Raw genomic sequence first — 22,645 nt, 5'->3', positions numbered from 1 at the left:
TATCCCAGGGGTGTTCTGTTGGATTTAGGTCAGGCAAGCGTGGGGGCCCTTCAATGGTATCAGTTCCTTCATCCTCCAGAAACTGCCTGCATACTCTCACCACATGAGGTCGGGCATTGTCATGCACCAGGAGGAACCCAGGACCCACTGCACCAATGTAGGGAATGACAATGGGGACAAGGATTTCATCCAGATACCTAATGGCAGTCAGGGTGTCATTGACTAGCCTGTAGCTGTGTGTCCCTCCATGGATATGCCTCCCCAGACCATCACTGACCCACCACCAAAACCGTCATGCTGAGTAATGTATCAGGCAGCATAACGTTCTTCATGGCTTCTCCAGACCCTTTCACGTCTGTCACGTGTGCTCAGGGTGAACATGCTCTCATCTGTGAAAAGCACAGGGCGCCAGTGGTGGACCTGCCAATTCTGGCGTTCAATTGCAAGTGCCAATCGAGCTCTATGGTGCTGGCCAGTGAGCACAGGGCCCACTAGAAGACGTCGGGCCCTCAGGCCACCTTCATGAAGTCTGTTTCTGATTGTTTGGTCAGAGACATTCACACCAGTGGCCTGCCGGAGGTCATTTTGTAGAGCTCTGGCAGTGCTCATTCTGTTCCTCCTTGCACAAAGGAGCAGATAACAGTCCTGCTGATGGGTTAAGGACCTTCTACAGCCCTGTCCAGCTCTCCTAGAGTAACTGCCTGTCTCCTGGAATCTCCTCCATGCTCTTGAGACTGTGCTAGGAGACACAGCAAGCTTTCTGGCAATGGCACATATTGATGTGCCATCCTGGAGGAGTTGGACTGCCTGTACAACCTCTGTAGGGTCCAGGTATCGCCTCATGCTACCAGTAGTGACACTGACCCTAGCCAAATACAAAACTAGTGAAAAACAGTCAGAAAAGATGAGTAGGGAAAAAAATGTCACTGGCCTCCACCTGTAAAACCATTCCTGTTTTGGGGGTCAACTCATTGTTGCCCATCTAGTACACCTGTTGTTAATTTCATTAACACCAAAGCAGCTGAAACTGATTAACAACCCCCTCTGCTACTTAACTGACCACATCAATATTCCAGGAGTTTAATTGACTTGATGCTATACTCTGATTAAAAAGTGTTCCTTTTATTTTTCTGAGCAGTGTGATAAACTATATGACATACATGCGGGAAATCTGTCACAAAGAACGCCTGGATATGCAGTAGTTCACTAGCTATGCATATAGAGGAGTCACCCTGATGTGGATAATTATATGCATTGTATAGACACTATGGGGTTTATTTACTAAAGGTGGAGAGTGCAAAATCAGGCTCACTTCTGCACAGAAACCAATCAGCTTCTAACCTCAGCTTGTTCAGTTAAGCTTTGCCAATAAAACCTGAAAGCTGATTGGTTTCTATGCAGAAGTGAGCCTGATTTTGCACTCTCCAGCTGTAGTAAATAAACCCCAAAGTATCATTTAGAGCTCCTGGCTTCTTGCAGTTTTCTGCTACGTTGTCAGAGGTTTAAAGAAAGGCTATACAGTTTGCTTATTCATATATTATATTAATCAGGTAACTATGAAATATTGCATGTGGATATTTCATATGTGCCATTTGCTTCCAGCAGGAGGAGCCAAGTTTAGTTACAGCAAATCCAGCAGTATTCTCCAGACTAGGAGTAAAAACAAGGAAGGCACCAGGGATTCCTCTTGCCAGGCATTCTGCTTTCCACAATTGGCTGTAGGGAATCACATGCAGTAAGCCTGGCCATAGACAGCCCGTTTATCGGCCGATAAATGAAAAGTCGTCCGTTGCTGATGCTGCCACCAATGTCTAAAAATGAGAAGATCCACGAAAATTGTCCGACGGCATTGCCCCACTAACAGCGTGAATATCGGCCGATTTTTCGTGCGGACGAAAATTCGGCCAATAAACGACCCGTCTATGGCCTGCATAAAGGGTGGTTTAGATGGGATGTAATTAACCAATGCAGGGGCTGTCTACTTCTAGCAGTTTGTGATCTCCAGTGATTACAGGGTGCAGTACAGCATACAAATCATCTTTTATGGCACCTGCAATTGAAGGATGATTTGAAGCATATGCCTTCCTTGTTTGCAGTTACATTGCAGTGTGCAGACATGCTAAATGTAAACAATGCAATTTAATTGGCCAGGGCACATTGATATCTGCAAAGTTGCTTGATAACCCTTGACACATAAAATATATTAAATGAATTAATGTTTTAGATGTTTATTTATCCTATAAAATGGAATTTGATGAACGCTCACTGTGACTCACAGTAAATAAGATTTACACCCCGGTCACATCGGGTGCGACTTGGCTTGTGATTTGCATGTCATGCGACTTATAAATTGTATGCCAAGTTGCACCCTATTGTCCGCTATTAGAGCGGTCATATCAGTGAAGTTCCGACTTGGTCAGAGCCGCACTGATTTCTAAAGTAGTACATGCATTATTTTTTGTGCAATTTGCATAGACATCTGTGTCAGCTGTCTTGCAAATTGCACCTCAAATCGGCAAGTCACCCGACTTCACTGCAAGTTGCACGATTTCAAAATCGGCTTCGATGCGACAGGGGTGTTAGACTTATTGCATCTGATCTAGAGCATTTTGCTTATGTGGATTCTGATTGATATATGAAGGCTTAGTCTGTATTTTGAACACCATTCTGCATGTACTGTAAACATATCAACATGTACTGAAGTTCCTCTTCCTTCCCCAGGACACCGTTCTGGACATGTTGAGAGACGCCATGGTCGCCAAAGCTGACACCTCTAAAGGATTTCTTATTGATGGCTATCCTCGTGAGGTCAAACAGGGAGAGGAGTTTGAAAAGAAGGTGAGAAACTAAACCAGACCTGGATTATAGACTTCATGTCCACAGAAGACTCAACGCTTCATAGATGTAGATGGACTTGGCTGCGGAGTTCACCAAGACAGCCCATAGATGGATTACTACTACTTTTTTTTTTTTGTTCAACCAGCATCTGAACAAAAAAAAATTACTTTATTTCCTCATCCAAACACTCAGTGTAGATGGGAATCTTCCCCACTAAGCTATTGTGTGTATATACAGTCATGGCCGAAATTGTTGGCACCCTTGATATTTCTCCAGGAAATCATGTATTTCTCACGAAACGTATTGCATTAACACATGTTTTGCTATACACATGTTTATTCCCTTTGTGTGTATTGGGACAAAACAAAAAAAGGGAGGAAAGAAAGCAAATTCGACATAATGTCACACAAACCTCCAAAAATGGGCTGGACAAAAGTATTGGCACCCTTTCACAACTGCGGATAAATAAGAATGTTACAAGCATGTGATGCTCCTGTAAACTCACCTGGGGCAAGTAACAGGTGTGGGCAATATAGAAATCACACCTGAAAGCAGATAAAAAGGAGAGACGTTCACTTAACCTTTGCATTGTGTGTCTGTCTGTGCCACACTAAGCATGGACAACAGAAAGAGGAGACGAGAACTGTCTGAGGACCTGAGAACCAAAATTGTGGCAAAATATCAACAATCTCAAGGTTACAAGTCCATCTCCAGAGAACTAGATTTGCCTTTGTCCACAGTGCGCAACATTATCAAGAAGTTTGCAACCCATGGCACTGTAGCTAATCTCCCTGGTCGTGGACGGATGAGGAAAATTGATGAAAGATTGCAACGCAGAATAGTCCGGATGGTGGATAAGCAGCCCCAAACATGTTCCAAAGACATTCAAGCTGTCCTGCAGGCTCAGGGAGCATCAGTGTCAGCGCGAACTATCCGTCGACATTTAAATGAAATGAAACGCTATGGCAGGAGACCCAGGAGGACCCCACTGCTGACACAGAGACATAAAAAAGCAAGACTACAGTTTGCCAAAATGTACTTGCCAAAAGCCTTCTGGGAAAACGTCTTGTGGACAGATGAGACCAAGATAGAGCTTTTCGGTAAAGCACATCATTCTACTGTTTACCGAAAACGGAATGAGGCCTACAAAGAACAAAACACAGTACCTACGGTAAAATATGGTGGAGGTTCAATGATGTTTTGGGGTTGTTTTGCTGCCTCTGGCACTGGGTGCCTTGACTGTGTGCAAGGCATCATGAAATCTGAGGATTACCAAAGGATTTTGGGTCGCACTGTAGGGCCCAGTGTCAGAAAGCTGGGTTTGCGTCCAAGATCCTGGGTCTTCCAGCAGGACAATGACCCCAAACATACGTCAAAAAGCACTCAGAAATGGATGGCAAAGAAGCGCTGGAGAGTTCTGAAGTGGCCAGCAATGAGCCCAGATCTAAATCCCATTGAACACCTGTGGAGAGATCTTAAAATTGCTGTTGGGAAAAGGTGTCCTTCCAATAAGAGAGACCTGGAGCTGTTTGCAAAGGAAGAGTGGTCCAAAATTCCGGGTGAGAGGTGTCAGAAGCTTATTGATGGTTATAGGAAGCGACTGATTTCAGTTATGTTTTCCAAAGGGTGTGCAACCAAATATTAAGTTAAGGGTGCCAATACTTTTGTCCAGCCCATTTTTGGGGTTTTGTGTGACATTATGTCATATTTGCTTTTCTGCCTCTGTTTTATATTTGTTCCAATACATACAAAGGGAATAAACATGTGTATAGCAAAACATGTGTTAATGCAATACCTTTTTTGTGTGAAATACTTGATTTTCAGGAAAAATATCAAGGGTGCCAACAATTTCGGCCATGACTGTATATATATATATATATATATATATATATATATATATATATATATATATATATATATAGCTTAATCAGAACTACAGGCAATAGCCAGCAGCAGTCACCAGTGTATTCTGAGAGCTGGGAAGTCTCCTTACTGTCAGAACAGTAGGGAGACTTCCCAGCCGTTAGAATACACTGATCACTGCTGCCGGCCATTGCCTGCAGTTCTGATTAAGTGGGCAAAATCCAACAGGACAGTTGTATAAACACAATGCCCATGCATGGATCAAAATTCGGCTGGTTCCTGCTAAAGCGGCTAAATTTTAATCCAGTTCATGAGAAGTTGATCTATCAATCAATTGACTTCTCATGAACTGACTTGTTGGAAAATTTTGCTTCGATCAGCGCATTCAGCCAACTGGCTGCAGCACTGGACAGTATATTTTGACAGCAGGGGCTCCCACTCTAAGAATACAGTGACAGAGCCGGGAAGATAATGGCATCCACCTTGAATGTGTGGATGGGGGAATATGTTCAGATTTTTCCAATCAGTCAGATGGCTGAATGAAAAAACTGAACCATACATGGCTAGCTTTGGGCCCCTTTCACACGGAATGGATTCTATTCTAATCAGTAGGGGGATCAGCTCACAGATCCCCTGCTGATCAGAATGGGCAGGTGACACATCGGTTTCTGCAGAGTGGACACGGACAGAGCTTGTCCTGATGCATGGGCAGCCGGGAGTAAATGGACTACACTGTCCATTTACACCCCTCTACCCTCCAATCTACTCCACCTAAATGGAAGAGGACAGATCCCCTTCCGTTATGTTTTTGCAGACCAAATCAGACCCAGAGGTAAGCAGGTATAAACGGATACAAGTGTGTTCACACCACCTATCCATAAGGATGAATTTACCAATCAGGTTCGCCTGAAACATTGACAGGTGGACTTGATCAGAACGGTTATCTGAAAGGGGCCTTAATGTCATATGAGTTGCAGAGATACTTGCAACAACTCTTAAGGGCCCCTACAAGCCCTGCCTCCCCCATAGAGATGTTAATATAATCATGCTGTTTTAACATCTCATCCCTGGTGATTTGACATTACTTCACCCTTTCAGTTATGTCCCCTGTTCCAGACATCCAACACCAAGGGGTTGGTATATATAATTCTAACAGGATGCTTCCACAAACTGTGACACCTCCTATCCTGTTCTTGGATAATCATTATTTGGCTTGTCACATTTCATGATGGTTGGGTTAAGGTGGTAAGGGGTATATGTGACTAGAAATGCTGGAATATGTTCCTGACACTTAGTAGAACTGAAGACGTTGCTTGGATCAATCTGAATGTGACTATTACCATGCGTCACTATATGTATACCAGCCATAACCTGTCTGTCAGATTATTAGAATCACTACTATAACCTGCCCAATGCTTAGAACTTTAGATTATTATAACAGCCATCATCTGTCCAGTTTGTATCACTTTAATTTATTGAATCTGTCCATTGTCTATCACTATAGATTATTGCAGTATAATCCCAGCTATAATCTGTCCATTGTCTATCTCTATAGATTATTGCAGTATAATCCCAGCTATAATCTGTCCATTGTCTATCACTATAGATCATTGCAGTATACTCCCATCTATAATCTGCCCATTGTCTATAGATGGGATTATACTGTAATAATCTATATTGATAGACAATGGGCAGATTATAGCTGGGATTATACTGCAATAGTCTATAGTGATAGACAATGGACAGATTATAGATGGGATTATACTGCAATAGTCTATAGTGATAGATAATGGACAGATTATAGATGGGATTATACTGCAATAGTCTATAGTGATAGATAATGGACAGATTATAGATGGGATTATACTGCAATAGTCTATAGTGATAGATAATGGACAGATTATAGATGGGATTATACTGCAATAATCTATAGTGATAGACAACGGACATATTATAGATGGGATTATACTGCAATAATCTATAGTGATAATCTGTCCATTGTCTATCACTATAGATTATTACAGTATAATCCCATCTATAATCTGTCCATTGTCTATCACTATAGATCATTGCAGTGTAATCTGTCCATTGTCTATCACTATAGACTATTGCAGTATAATCTGTCCATTGTCTATCACTATAGATTATTGCAGTATAATCTGTCCATTGCCTATCACTATAGACTATTGCAGTATAATCCCATCTATAATCTGTCCATTGTCTATCAGTATAGACTATTGCAGTATAATCCCATCTATAATCTGTCCATTGTCTATCACTATAGGTTATTGCAGTATAATCTGTCCATTGTCTATCACTATAGATTATTGCAGTATAATCCCATCTATAATCTGTCCATTGTCTATCACTATAGATTATTGCAGTATAATCTGTCCATTGTCTATCACTATAGATTATTGCAGTATAATCCCATCTATAATCTGTCCATTGTCTATCACTATAGATTATTGCAGTATAATCTGCCCATTGTCTATCACTATAGATTATTGCAGTATACTCCCATCTATAATCTGCCCTTTGTCTATCACTATAGATTATTGCAGTATAATCCCATCTATAATCTGTCCATTGTCTATCACTATAGATTATTGCAGTATAATCCCATCTATAATCTGCCCATTGTCTATCACTATAGATTATTGCAGTATAATCCCAGCTATAATCTGCCCATTGTCTATAGCTGGGATTATACTGCAATAACCTATAGTGATAGACAATGGACAGATTATAGATGGGATTATACTGCAATAGTCTATAGTGATAGGCAATGGACAGATTATACTGCAATAATCTATAGTGATAGACAATGGACAGATTACACTGCAATGATCTATAGTGATAGACAATGGACAGATTATAGATGGGATTATACTGTAATAATCTATAGTGATAATCTGTCCATTGTCTATCACTATAGATTATTGCAGTATAATCTGTCCATTGCCTATCACTATAGACTATTGCAGTATAATCCCATCTATAATCTGTCCATTGTCTATCACTATAGACTATTGCAGTATAATCCCATCTATAATCTGTCCATTGCCTATCACTATAGACTATTGCAGTATAATCCCATCTATAATCTGTCCATTGTCTATCACTATAGATTATTGCAGTATAATCTGTCCATTGCCTATCACTATAGACTATTGCAGTATAATCCCATCTATAATCTGCCCATTGTCGATCACTATAGATTATTACAGTAGAATCTGTCCATTGTCTATCACTATAGATTATTGCAGTATACTCCCATCTATAATCTGCCCATTGTCGATCACTATAGATTATTGCAGTATACTCCCATCTATAATCTGCCCATTGTCGATCACTATAGATTATTGCAGTATAATCTGTCCATTGTCTATCACTATAGATTATTGCAGTATACTCCCATCTATAATCTGCCCATTGTCTATAGATGGGATTATACTGTAATAATCTATATTGATAGACAATGGGCAGATTATAGCTGGGATTATACTGCAATAGTCTATAGTGATAGACAATGGACAGATTATAGATGGGATTATACTGCAATAGTCTATAGTGATAGATAATGGACAGATTATAGATGGGATTATACTGCAATAGTCTATAGTGATAGGCAATGGACAGATTATAGATGGGATTATACTGCAATAGTCTATAGTGATAGATAATGGACAGATTATAGATGGGATTATACTGCAATAGTCTATAGTGATAGATAATGGACAGATTATAGATGGGATTATACTGCAATAATCTATAGTGATAATCTGTCCATTGTCTATCACTATAGATCATTGCAGTGTAATCTGTCCATTGTCTATCACTATAGATTATTGCAGTATAATCTGTCCATTGTCTATCACTATAGACTATTGCAGTATAATCTGTCCATTGTCTATCACTATAGACTATTGCAGTATAATCTGTCCATTGTCTATCACTATAGATTATTGCAGTATAATCTGTCCATTGCCTATCACTATAGACTATTGCAGTATAATCCCATCTATAATCTGTCCATTGTCTATCAGTATAGACTATTGCAGTATAATCCCATCTATAATCTGTCCATTGTCTATCACTATAGGTTATTGCAGTATAATCCCAGCTATAATCTGTCCATTGTCTATCACTATAGATTATTGCAGTATAATCTGTCCATTGTCTATCACTATAGATTATTGCAGTATAATCCCATCTATAATCTGTCCATTGTCTATCACTATAGATTATTGCAGTATAATCTGCCCATTGTCTATCACTATAGATTATTGCAGTATACTCCCATCTATAATCTGCCCTTTGTCTATCACTATAGATTATTGCAGTATAATCCCATCTATAATCTGCCCATTGTCTATCACTATAGATTATTGCAGTATAATCCCAGCTATAATCTGCCCATTGTCTATAGCTGGGATTATACTGCAATAACCTATAGTGATAGACAATGGACAGATTATAGATGGGATTATACTGCAATAGTCTATAGTGATAGGCAATGGACAGATTATACTGCAATAATCTATAGTGATAGACAATGGACAGATTATAGATGGGATTATACTGTAATAATCTATAGTGATAATCTGTCCATTGTCTATCACTATAGATTATTACAGTATAATCCCATCTATAATCTGTCCATTGTCTATCACTATAGATCATTGCAGTGTAATCTGTCCATTGTCTATCACTATAGATTATTGCAGTATAATCTGTCCATTGCCTATCACTATAGACTATTGCAGTATAATCCCATCTATAATCTGTCCATTGTCTATCACTATAGATTATTGCAGTATAATCTGTCCATTGCCTATCACTATAGACTATTGCAGTATAATCCCATCTATAATCTGTCCATTGTCTATCACTATAGATTATTGCAGTATAATCCCAGCTATAATCTGTCCATTGTCTATCACTATAGATTATTGCAGTGTAATCTGTCCATTGTCTATCACTATAGATTATTGCAGTATAATCTGTCCATTGCCTATCACTATAGACTATTGCAGTATAATCCCATCTATAATCTGTCCATTGTCTATCACTATAGGTTATTGCAGTATAATCCCAGCTATAATCTGTCCATTGTCTATCACTATAGATTATTGCAGTATAATCTGTCCATTGTCTATCACTATAGATTATTGCAGTATAATCCCATCTATAATCTGTCCATTGTCTATCACTATAGATTATTGCAGTATAATCTGCCCATTGTCTATCACTATAGATTATTGCAGTATAATCTGCCCATTGTCTATCACTATAGATTATTGCAGTATAATCCCAGCTATAATCTGCCCATTGTCTATAGCTGGGATTATACTGCAATAACCTATAGTGATAGACAATGGACAGATTATAGATGGGATTATACTGCAATAGTCTATAGTGATAGGCAATGGACAGATTATACTGCACTAATCTATAGTGATAGACAATGGACAGATTATAGATGGGATTATACTGTAATAATCTATAGTGATAATCTGTCCATTGTCTATCACGATAGATTATTACAGTATAATCCCATCTATAATCTGTCCATTGTCTATCACTATAGATCATTGCAGTGTAATCTGTCCATTGTCTATCACTATAGATTATTGCAGTATAATCTGTCCATTGCCTATCACTATAGACTATTGCAGTATAATCCCATCTATAATCTGTCCATTGTCTATCACTATAGATTATTGCAGTATAATCTGTCCATTGTCTATCACTATAGATTATTGCAGTATACTCCCATCTATAATCTGCCCATTGTCGATCACTATAGATTATTACAGTATAATCCCATCTATAATCTGCCCCTTGTCTATCACTCCAGATTGCTGCTCCTTCACTCCTTCTGTACATTGATGCTGGTGCAGACACAATGGTGAAACGGTTATTGAAGCGCGGGGAGACCAGCGGCCGGGTAGATGACAATGAAGAGACCATCAAGAAGAGGCTGGACACATATTACAAAGCCACAGAGCCAGTCATTGCTCTGTATGAAGGAAGAGGCATTGTACGGAAGGTATGGACTGACAGCAGCCAAGCAGCTCAGGAGGTTGTGGTAATGGAGACAACATGTGGAAGAGCTCCAATTCTTTCCATTTTTTGTCAGACATAAAAGTATAATGTATTGTACACACTGAAGCATTGAACAGAGAATTCAGGGATCAGTACTCAAAATGTATACTGAGCTTTTCTTCCTAGCACAGTGTTTGATTAGACACATGCTCAGTTCATTGTTTGCCTATTCACTTTCATTCATGAAGAGTTCAGTCCTGTTCACATGAGTGTTCTTAGGCATACATCTGTACAAAGGGCCATGTTTGCTCACATGGGATGTACAGGTGTTCTGTGCAGTCCTAGTCATGTCTTTTGGGATGCAGCGGCTGCAGACACAGGCGCTGATTCCAATGTGACGGTTGTGGGTGCGTGTTCCCGAACTCTGTGGAGGAAGATCAGACAGGAAGGCGCTTCTAAGTGCAGTATTCCAGGTCAACGTTAATAAAAGCGGTTAAAAACACTTACAGTGTAGCAGTATAAACAGGCTCTAAGTAATCCGTCAATTGTGGGGCTGTATCCTCTAAGCAATGGAGCCGCTGTATATCTATATAGCCCTCCTGCGCTCTAGGCCTCCTAATCGATATTACAAAAAGCTGCTAACACTTTACCATATACCAAATAGAAAGCTAATTGGTGCTGCGCTTATTCTGAGTATGATATAAACTCCTTATAGAAATATTCCTCACAATATATTAATAATATAATTCAAAGTGAAAATACAATAATTATATAAACCAAATTAAAAATTAAAATTCATAAAAGTGCAGTGCTAAAAAGTATTTCAAAGTATAACAGTATAAAATTATTATAAAATGGTGACAGTTCGTGGTAAGGTGCTTGATACAGGAGTTGATGGTGACCAGGGGCGGACTGACCATTTGGAAACTCGGGCACTGCCCGAGGGCTCGGGGTCAGTAGGGGGCCCCACGAGATGCCCCTGGTACCTTTTTCATAGGCTTTTTTGCTTTTGGGCAAGGACACAGGGGCACCATGATCCCCTATTGCCCGGGGACCCCATGAGTTGTTAGTCCGCCCCTGATGGTGACTTCAAACTTCAGTGGCGTGCCAATAAATGATAGTAAAAATATGCACTCACCAGATGCGTATTTTTAAATACGCATATAATTAGTATGACCAGAGGTCCCTCTCTCAGGATGGGATGCAAGATGGCACGCTTGTACTGTGCATGTGTGAACGAATGATTAGGACTATAAGTAGACATGACGCACGGCACTGGCGTGATGGCCAGCCTTTCGGAAGAAGTGCTTTTGCACAAAACGCGTTAAAGGGGCCATTACGCCGTGACGTTTTGCCGCCGGCACCTAGCACAGGTCCGGCGGCCATCTTTTAATTGTGAATGGTCAGTATACCATTTTTTTGTACATCTAATTGTTTTTATCTTCACACCACGTGGATTATTTAATAAATTGAATCATTTTAAACTACTACACTATGGGCCGTTTTTTGGTTGGCTCCTTGGAGAGCGAACGTTCATTTTTAGAGCCCATCCTAGGAGCTGAATCACATGTGGCACCATTCCAGAGGAGGGAGCAGTTCCAATATTAGCGGACAAGCATCCACCCATCCATTAAGGAGGCATCTGGCTGGATTCCATTCGCACACACCAAGGGAGAGGTCTCTGTAGCTGCCTACCACCCAGAGGGAGTAGAGTCCGTTAAAACGGGCCAACTCATCCATCCCATCCTGAGAGGGGGACCTCTAGTCATAATAATTTTATCCGTATTTAAAGATACGCATCTGGTGAGTGCGTATTTTTACTATCATTTATTGGCATGCCATTGAAGTTTGAAGTCACCATCAACTCCTGTATCAAGCACCTTACCACAAACTGTCACCATTTTATAATTATAATTTTATACTGTTATACTTTGAAATACTTTTTACCGCTGCACTTTTATGAATTTTAGTTTTTATGAGGTTTTTACTTGGTTACCTTTATGTGCATCAGCTGCTAAATTATTAAGCGCTCACTAATTATATATTTTATTGCAAATTAGAAATTAAATATTGAATAGAATACACATGAAACATCCAAAATTATGGATAACAGTGAAAAACACCCAAACATAAAAAAGGCGTAACCTAGGTACACCACTAGTAGTAAATAGGTGACTATGGGTGAAAATATATACTGCTTTTTTCCCATAAATTGTGCCAACACAAACAGTGATATGATCCATAAATAGGATCCCAAAAGAACAGTGCTTATTAAGATGTGAAAAATAAGCCACAAAACTTCTGTAATACAACTAAACCGTTGCTATAAGAAATAATCACAAGATGTACGCATTCACAGTGAACATAGTGAAAATAAGTGGAAGTGAAAAAACGGTTTAAAACTGTGTATAGTGAAAATAAGCCACACGGCCTATGCAACGCAACTCTGTTGCTGAAGAACATAATCAGACAGAATATACATACAAATAAAAGTGAAAAAATAGCGATGAATAAATAAAAGTGAAAACCACAGAACAGCGACCCCTAAATCGGGGATGAGTGGATAAATAATTAGGTAAATGACATGAACTATATGGACCAAAATGAGTCCCAAAGAGATATATATGAATGACCCAACATATAATGAATCACATAAACTCCATATAATCCAGCCAAAAACATGAAGTCCAGTACACCTTAAACAGTGAAGGTGTTTTATAGTTCTTAGATTGTGCTGGTGCTTTAAAGGTGTATACACAAAAGGAGGAGATCCGACACTAGGCGAATTAGGTGTGTTAAACTTCTGTCTGCGGCCCCAATAGAGAGATTTAGCCTTACTAACTGTGCTGCCACCAATCATTTACCAGGAAGTTAGGGTAAATCTTCAACAGCAACACAGAAATAAAAAAACAGAAATAAAAATGCTCGTAGGCGAACGTTAGAACTCCTTTCAGATCTTTATTCGTGTCTGTGTCCCTGCTGCTTTCAGTTGGGCTGACTCCTGCATTTAAACACCTGGACTCCCTACTGGGGATCTTTGGTGTCGGGCACATTTACAGGTGTAACTGTAGGCTAAAACTGGCTGTAGATGGATCAAAATTCAGCCGGTTCAGTAGGGCCTGGACACATTTTGATCCATCTATCATCTGTCTGAGAACTCCTCTTGAACAGGACTGCTGGTAAATCTTCATTGCACATGCAGCCAATCAGCTGCAGCGCTGATCAGTGTATTCTAAAAGTGGGAGGAGTCCCTGCTCTCAGAATACAGTAGCTCAGTGGGTAGGATTCCCACATCTGCCTCCTATGTGCGAATGGGGAAATCTGTTCAGTTTTTTTAGATCAGTGAGGAGGCTAATTGAAAATAACTGATCACTGTATGGCCAGTTTAACTGCTTTACCGCTGCCCTATAGCAAAAATACTGCTACAGGGCAGCAGGTGTGCGCAAAATCACATATGTATATGTGATTTTGCATTTGCAGATAGGGAGTGCACACAAGCCTCGCGCACGCCCAACCCATGCCACCAGTCATGGCCTCGGCTGTCAATCTCCGGGTCCCGGCTGACGATTACTTGCCGGCACCCGGTGATCGCCGAGTAATAACCGAACCGGATAGCGTATGTACTCTCCAGCGCCTCAGGAAATGCACAGCCAAAGGGAAGCCAAAGGAACCAGGACAGCGACAAAAAAAAGGAGATGCTTCAGGGATGCAGCCCCCCTCAGACAGGGAGATCAGCCACTAGATAAAGAATAAACAGGTGGCGCACACACCTAGTGCATTATCCAAGGTTTATTCAAAGGTGTAAAGGATAAAAACATACTCACAGACGAAGCACGTATCTAAAAAGTATTTGCATTATGAAGATGGCCACAACAGCAAGCAAGGTGTTCCAACTGTCAGTGCAGTCAAATGGCTGACGCGTTTCGGGGATGAGTCCCTTTCCTCAGAGCTGCTGACCAGCCTGTATGAAGATCAACCGGTAAATTAGCATGGCTGAATGCCTTGGGAGCAAAGCTCCATCTCCTCTACTTGTTAAAGGGCGAGGAGTTATAGGGGGTTATTTAAAGTGCAATATTTAGTTATTCATATATATATATATATATATATATATATATATATATATATACATACATACACACATACATATACACAGAAAGAAATAAATGAATGCATTATTTGCAAATATAAATGAATAATAATAATAGTAATACTGATAATAAAAATAGAGGTAAAAATAATAAATGTAAAGATCATAAAATGTGGTGGATTGTAGATAATTTGCAGTTAAAAATATATTGTATGTGGCTGCAGACTATATATATTTTCATTGGTTGCTGAAAATTAAAAACTTGTTATGGGAAATGGTAAAAAAAATAAACTAAAAATAGTAAAAGGTTGTAAAAAATTATTATTATAACAATTATTATTCTCATAATAATTATGGAAGTAGAAAATGGGGGAAAAAATGAACCAAAAAATGTATTAATTAAAGAGGGAGAGAATGACAATAAAATACATTGAAAGTGTGTCTGTGGGTAAACTCATGACAATAAGGTGGCAGTTATCTGGAGAAATAAATGAAATGAATGAATAGAGTGTAGGTACCTCTTAGACTGGTACAGATGTGTAGTGGGTATGGTGGACTGATGGTAAGAACCCTGCTGCTGATACCTGAATGGGATAGTGTGGGTGCGTGCTTATAAACTGGGGGAAAATGGCTGCTGGAACACACGCCAACGTGGTTGTGCTCTCCAAAGCCAAATAGAAGGGACATGGGGAAGTGTTCCCGCTCATGAGGAGGGAGGAGCGGCCGCTGAAACGCACGCAGTGACCTTCCTGCGTTCCACAAGCCAGAACCAGGAGTGCGCTCCGGATGCCGTCACATCCGGCATCACTGGGACAAACCATCAACACAGGGGAAACAGAGCCAGCACAGCTGTGTGATGGATGGCTGAAGGGGATGAATGTGGTGTTTCACTAATAATGGCACGAATGGCCACTGGGATAAAAAGACTAAAATTGAAAAGTGATTTGGAGGCTGAAAATGAGTGTAACGGAACTGGGGGGGGGGGTGGACTTTTCAATTAAAAAAAAAAAAAACAGGTGATCAAATACCACTGAAAGAAAGCTCTATTCGTGGGGAAAAAAGGATGTAAATTTCATCTGAGTGCAGCGTTGCATGACCGCCCAATTGTCAAAGTAACGCAAAGCCGTATCGCAAAAAATATCCTGGTCAGGAAGGGGGGTAAATCCTCTGGAGGGCAAGTGGGTAAGGATAAATCTTTCTAAACAGAGTTCTAGGATTTCTAGTCCGGTCCCCACCCAAAACTAGAAGGAATGCTTCTGGCCTAACACACACCAATTATAAACTGCAGGTAGTTCTAGTACACAACTAGATGGCATAAGCCTGTATACACCTACAGAGTAGCGCGTAATCCTAGTGATTTCAAAGTGGTTTTTTGGGTGTTTTACAAGTTTTAAACTCTATGGGGACAAAAAAGTCTGAATATGCTAGAAATAAAAAAAGCTCTTGTACTTTTTAGAACCTAGAGTGTAGGGTGACTGAATGAACAAGTGTATACAGTTGCAAGAAAAAGTATGTGAACCCCTTGGGATTACGTGGAGTTTTGCATGAATTGGGCATAGAATGTGCTCTGAACGTCATCTAAGTCACAACAATAGAAGAACACAGTCTGCTGAACATAATACTACACAAACATTAGATGTTGCCATGGTTTAATTGCACATAACATGTAAACATTCACAGTGCAGGGAGAAAAAAGTATGTGAACCTTTGGACTTAATAACTGGTTGACCCTCCTTTGGCAGCAATAACCTCAACCAAACGTTTCCTGTAGTTGCAGATCAGACCTGCACAACGATCTGGAGTAATTTTGGACCACTCCTCTTCACAAAACTGTTTCAGTGTAGCAATATTCTTGGGATGTCTGGTGTGAATCGCTCTCTTAAGGTCATGCCACAGCATTTCAATCGGGTTGAGGTCAGGACTCTGACTGGGCCACTCCAGAAGGCGTATTCTGTGCTGTTGCAGCCATTGTTTTGTTGAATTACTTGTATGCTTTGGGTCATTGTCCTGTTGCATCACCCATCCTCTGCGGAGCTTCAGTTGGCAGACAGATGGTCGTACGTTTTCCTGCAAAATGTCTTGATAAACTCTGGAATTCATTTTCCCATCAATGACAACAATCCGTCCAGGCCCTGAGGCAGCAAAGCAGCCCCAAACCATGATGCTCCCTCCGCCATGTTTTACAGTGGGGATGAGGTTTGGATGTTGGTGTGCTGTGCCTTTTTTTCTCCACAAATAGTGTTGTGTGTTCTTCCCAAACAACTCAATCTTGGTTTCATCTGTCCACAGTATATTTTGCCAGTAGTGCTGTGGAACATCCAGGTGCTCTTTTGCAAACTTCAAACGTGCTGCAATATTCTTTTTGGACAGCAATGGCTTCCTCCGTGGTGTCCTCCCATGTACTCCATTCTTGTTTAATGTTTTCCTTATTGTAGATGTGTCAACAAAAATGTTAGCATGTGCCAGAGATTTCTGTAGGTCTTTAGCTGACACTCTGGGATTCTTCTTTACCTCATGCAGCATTCTGCGCTGTGCTCTTGCAGTCATTTTTACAGGACGACCACACCTAGGGAGAGTAGCAACAGTGCTAAACTTTCTCCATTTGTAGACAGTCTGTCTTACCGTGGACATATGAACATCAAGGCTTTTGGAGATACTTTTGTAACCCTTTTCAGCTTCATGAAAGTCAACAATTCTTGATCGTAGGTCTTCTGAGAGCTCTTTTCTGCGAGGCATGGTTCACATTAGACAGACAGTGCTTCTTGAAACCAGTAAATCCAAAACAGGTGTGTGTTTTTTAAGGGCAGGACAGCTGTCAGCAACACATCCAATATCATCACACTGATTGGAGTCAAGGTTGGCTCACTCCTGACTCCAATTAGCTCTGGGAGAAGTCATTAAGCTAGGGCCTCACATACTTTTTCCTCCCTGCACTGTGAATGTTTACATGTTATGTGCAAGTAAACCATGGCAACATCTAATGTTTGTGTAGTATTATGTTCAGCAGACTGTGTTCTTCTATTGTTGTGACTTAGATGACGTTCAGAGCACATTTTATACCCAATTCATGCAAAACTCCACGTAATCCCAAGGGGTTCACATACTTCTTCTTGCAACTGTATATAGTAGAGCCAATCAGTATGGGCTTTTGCATGTTGAGAATGGTCAGACATAGGGAAACAAGCTGAAAAATGGGGGCTACAGCATAAGCCTGCATTCACACCTGATCAAAGTATATTTCTGATGATATTAAAGCATTTTTTCCAGGCATTTTAAAGTTGTTTTTGCAATTATATCAAGCTTCAGGAGTTTGTTACCCGAGCTCAGCAATGAGAGGAGATCAGTTCTATAGGAGGAGAGGAGTTCTTCAGGCTTAAAAGCACAAAATGAGCATATTGCACATTCACAGATGCAGCCAATTAAAGTCTATGGGACCAAAAATGCCTGAATATGCTAGAAAAAAGTTAAAAGAAGAAACAACTTTTTTGAGCGTAGGGCATAGAGCGACAGTGTAAAAGCATGAAAAGGGGCAATTAGAAACAATGACACTAAGTAGTCAGGTGTAGAGACAGCAGCAGGAAAATGGTCAAGTTGGAATGGGAGCTTAACCTCTTCACGCCGGCCTCACACAAATCTGCGGCCTTCCGGCGTCTATTCCTAGACGCCGAGCGGCCGCACATTTGCGTTCTCCTAAAAAGGACATATGTGCCGAGAGCATGCACCCTGCGTGCTCCCAGCACACATGTCCAGTACTCACGGAAAGGTGCCGATCTCCTCTTTCGATCGGGACCTTTCCCAATCATGTGAGGGCGCGTCACGGCGGTCACATGACCCTAAACCCCGCCCCACCTCCCGGCTTCTGGAACCCTTAAAGGGCTGGGAGGCGCTGGCGTGAAGAGGTTAAGGAAAAGAGGAATACAGTGTTTTATATGCTTAGGGTTCATGTACACTGCAGCTGATAAACTCACGTTTAGGAGCTTTTTTGCGTTTTTTTTCAGCAGCCCCTGAACTCTCCCTAATGTTTTCCTATGTGCCCATGTACACTATGTCGTTTACAGTCCTTTACAGGCAGTTGAGTTTACAGTCTTTTTTTGAATGCACTAAACTTGCGTTCAGGAGTAGATTTTATCAGCATTTCAAACGCCCAACGCTTGTAAACACGGCTAACAGAGTTTATAAGCATTTGCGTTTGGAACTTTTTTTAACTCTGTCCAGAACCTTTTTTCATCATGAAAAATGCATGCAAATCGTTTTCCCAGTACTCAAATGGACCCGATACGCCATACTTTGAGGTTTCGCATGAAAGAATATATGTTAGACACTGCTGCAATAATTTCTGCACAGAAATGAGCTGGAACACATCCTAACACCACAAAAAAAAAAAGACAGCTAATCTCAACAAATACTGCTCTCTCTGCTTCTGCTCTCTCTATTTCTCTCAAAATGTCTGAAATAGTTAATTTTTTACTGTTTTTCAGTGCATTCTGGGCATTTTGGAAGGTCTCCTGAGGTTATATTTAAAAAATGCTTCTAAACGCAAATGCGCATAAACGCGGTATGCAAATGCGGCTGAACAGCCGTTTTTTTAACCTACATTTTCCAGCAGTCAGTTTCCATCATTCAGAAGAGTTTTCCAAACGTCCCGTGTACATGGAGCCTTACTCTCATGTTGAACATTATATAGAATAATTGATTGAATGCAGTGCTTAGGGCCAAGACCAGAAAGGGATGGTGCCGGCTGGAAAGGTTCAGGAAATGGCTTTGAAAATCACACAAAGCGTTCCAGTCTATTCATATATGTTTATCTTCTCCACAGATCCACGCAGAGGGAACAGTAGATGATGTCTTCAAACAAGTCAGCGCAGCCCTTGACGCCTTGAAATAAACAGCAAAACCGAACAAAAAAAAAAAAAAGAAAAAAAATGCCTTATTTTTCTGTGTAAACAACATGCTCCAGCCTTATCCTTCAACCCACCTCCCTCCCCCCAAAAATAATACAGCACATATTTAAAAACATGAATTACAAACTCGGCCCAAGTGTCATTCTGTCTGCCTGCGATCACACCATCCTGTCTAGAGACTTAAAGGAATTTGCCCTTCTTCCCGTAGGAAGGTGCGTTCTTCAACCCTGATCCCTTCTGTCTCTCCTCAGAATGTTGATATCCCCACTCTCTTCCTGTTTTCTTGAACAGTAAACCATTCTAAGGAAACATGCGAGGTCTCTTGCCTTGCCTGCTGGTTTTTTTATTGTCTTCCCTGGTTTTTCCATTCTGTCCGGCTGGAGACGTCACTTCGCAGTGCAGGAAATGATCGTTTGAAATATGCATCACCTCAGGGGCCAAACGTGGCTGTTTATCTGCTCGCGTGGTCAAAGTGACAGGACCATAAGATTACTGCTAAGGGGTTAAGCTGCCCTTGGCACTGGGCCTGTTTCCTTCTGGAAGCCTGCAATCTCCTTGCAGAAAGCTGGAAGGTCACCTCTGACCTTAATATGAAGGGACAGACCATGGTGGGTGGCGGTGAAAAGGAAGAGCGGTAGACCGGATGCTGCTTTGTCTTCTGGGAGGTGTCCAATCCGATATGAATTTATCGCATATTTTTGTAGCAGAAAGTGATCCAAAGCTCCTTTAGCATCATCGGAAAGGAATGTTGAAACAGGAAAAGTCTCCCAACCTCTCAGCTGCCACAGGGTGTCAAAAGTTGATCATGTTTGCTGTAGGAGTTAATTCATTGTTGGGTTATTGGTTAGGCTGTGGGTCAAGGATAAGACCCATATCTTCATCATTTTGAACGTAGGAATATTTGGCAACGTTTGTTAGGACAAGTCTACCCAGAAGTTCATACTGTATTTTGAGGTGGATACAAGTTGGCTGAATTGGTTGTGTTTTTTTGAAAGCATTCTAACACTAAAGTTGGCCCTACGTTGCAAGACTTCTCTTGTTCAGCCCTGTTGTCTCTCCAATCTAAGCACTGATAGTGTGATCTCTGTAACTTACAGTTGTGATGAGATAGCGATAACTTCAACCTCAGTTGGATACCACAGTCAGTGACTCAATTAAAATGACATCTTGTAGATCTTGTAAAGTTTATTCCATAAACCAAGAGAATATTACAACAATGAACATTCAATAGGTCAAAAGATCATAATGTTTCTGCTTCTTGCCATGAGGCTAGAACTGCAATGCATTTCTGGGAAAGGGGGAGGGATATCTATACAGCATTAACTAAACCAAAGGAAAGGGAGGAGCAGAAACAAAATATAGAAAACACTTAAAGGCATATGACAGTCATGTGAAACATGACAAGCCGCATGGGCAGAACCAGAGATATCACTTGTTTTCCCCATCCACACAAAATGGTGTGGATGGAAAATCTCTCCTCTCTGCTATTGTATGCTTAGACAAAAAATGCCCTGTACACTAAAGCGGAAATCTCAGATATTTACTGAGATCTCAGGAGCAGAACATGCACCACCCCTTTGGATTTCTCCAATTCAACGGATTCCCCCATCTGTGCCAAATGGCAAGGATGAAAGAATCTCCGCTGCCGGTAATTGGATTCTGACAGCTGTCATCCTTGGCTGTCAGCATACCTGAACAGTGGTTGCACCTGATTGGATGCAGATGCTGTTCAGTTTAGCCTGGCTCCTTCAATTTCCAGATCAAAAGTATGTTATGCAGGAATGTGCCAACAGGGCCACCTACACCTCAAATTTTCCCTGTGGGTGGAACCAGAATAAATTTGCTGTATGTATGGAGAGCTTAATGTCACAGCACTTCAATTCTGCTCCAATCAATATGAACAAGGGTGGGGTGTGTAAAGAGGGGTTCCTGCATTGCAAAAACAAACAGAAAAAGGTATTTTACCTCCTAAAGTTTAAATTAAATCCATGAAACAATGAAAACTGTTGTTAATAGATTGCTTTAATCCATTTAGGTGTTTGGAGGGAAAATAGTTAAGCCACTTTTAATAGAGGATTTGCCCGCCTTCCTGACCAGGACATTTTTTGCGCTACGGTGCTGGGTTACTTTAACTGCATTGTGCGGTCATACATCGCTGCACACAAATGAAATTTGCTTCCTTTTTTTCCCCATAAATAGAGCTTTCTTTTGGTGGTATTTTATTGCCTGTACATTTAATTTTTCATGCCATAAAAAAAAAAGACAGACAGTTTTGAAAAAGACACAATATTTTTGGCTTTTTGCTATTAAACATGTTCAGTAAAAAACATTTGTCATAAATTTAGGCCAAAATGTGTTCTGCGACATGTCTTTGCTAAAAAATCCCAATACGTGTAAATTAATTGGTTTATGTGAAAGTTCTAGCGTTTACAAACGGCGGTATAGATACCGGAATTTTTTTTCCTTTTTTACTAGTAATAGCGGCGATCAGCGACTTATAGTGGGACTGCGGTGGGCATTCTGACACTGAGGGGGGGGGGGGGGACTGACTTAGTGCCACTGACATCCCCAGTGACACCAATACAGTAATCAGTGCTAAAAAAAAAAAAGCACATTGCTCTGTATGGCTCTGCTATGTGGTATAGATACTGGAATTTATTTATTTTTCTTTAACTAGTAATGATGGCAATCAGTGACTTATAGTGGGACTGTGGCGGGCATTCTGACACTGGGGGAGACTGACTTGGTGTCACTGACATCCCCAGCAACAATAATACAGTGATCAATGCTAATAAAAAGGAATGACACTGTGCTAATGACACTAGGCAGGAAGGGGTTAACATGTGGGGCGATCAAAGGTTTAGCTGTGTGCGGTTTCACAGTAAGCTGTGTCTGTGCTTTCAAC

At 40.7% G+C, this 22,645-nt stretch overlaps 1 protein-coding gene across 3 annotated transcripts in view; it reads left to right on the top strand.

The window, feature by feature from the left end:
• Positions 1-20,049, top strand: part of AK1 (adenylate kinase 1) — a 143,913-nt gene extending 123,864 nt beyond the window's left edge. For all 3 annotated transcript variants that reach the window (XM_089669005.1, XM_089669007.1, XM_089669006.1), the window contains 3 exons: positions 2,722-2,838; positions 10,565-10,756; positions 19,656-20,049. In XM_089669005.1, the coding sequence (XP_089525131.1) occupies positions 2,722-2,838; positions 10,565-10,756; positions 19,656-19,724 (378 nt within the window). In that variant the 3' untranslated portion in view covers positions 19,725-20,049. The remainder of the gene's footprint in view (positions 1-2,721; positions 2,839-10,564; positions 10,757-19,655) is intronic.
• The last annotated feature ends 2,596 nt before the right edge of the window (positions 20,050-22,645 follow it).

Source organism: Staurois parvus, unplaced genomic scaffold (genome assembly GCF_062004578.1).
Source record: "Staurois parvus isolate SC_StPar_1 unplaced genomic scaffold, SC_StPar_1.0 ptg000068l, whole genome shotgun sequence".
NCBI classification, from domain to species: Eukaryota; Metazoa; Chordata; class Amphibia; order Anura; family Ranidae; genus Staurois; species Staurois parvus.
This window is presented reverse-complemented; position numbering and strand designations above follow the sequence as displayed.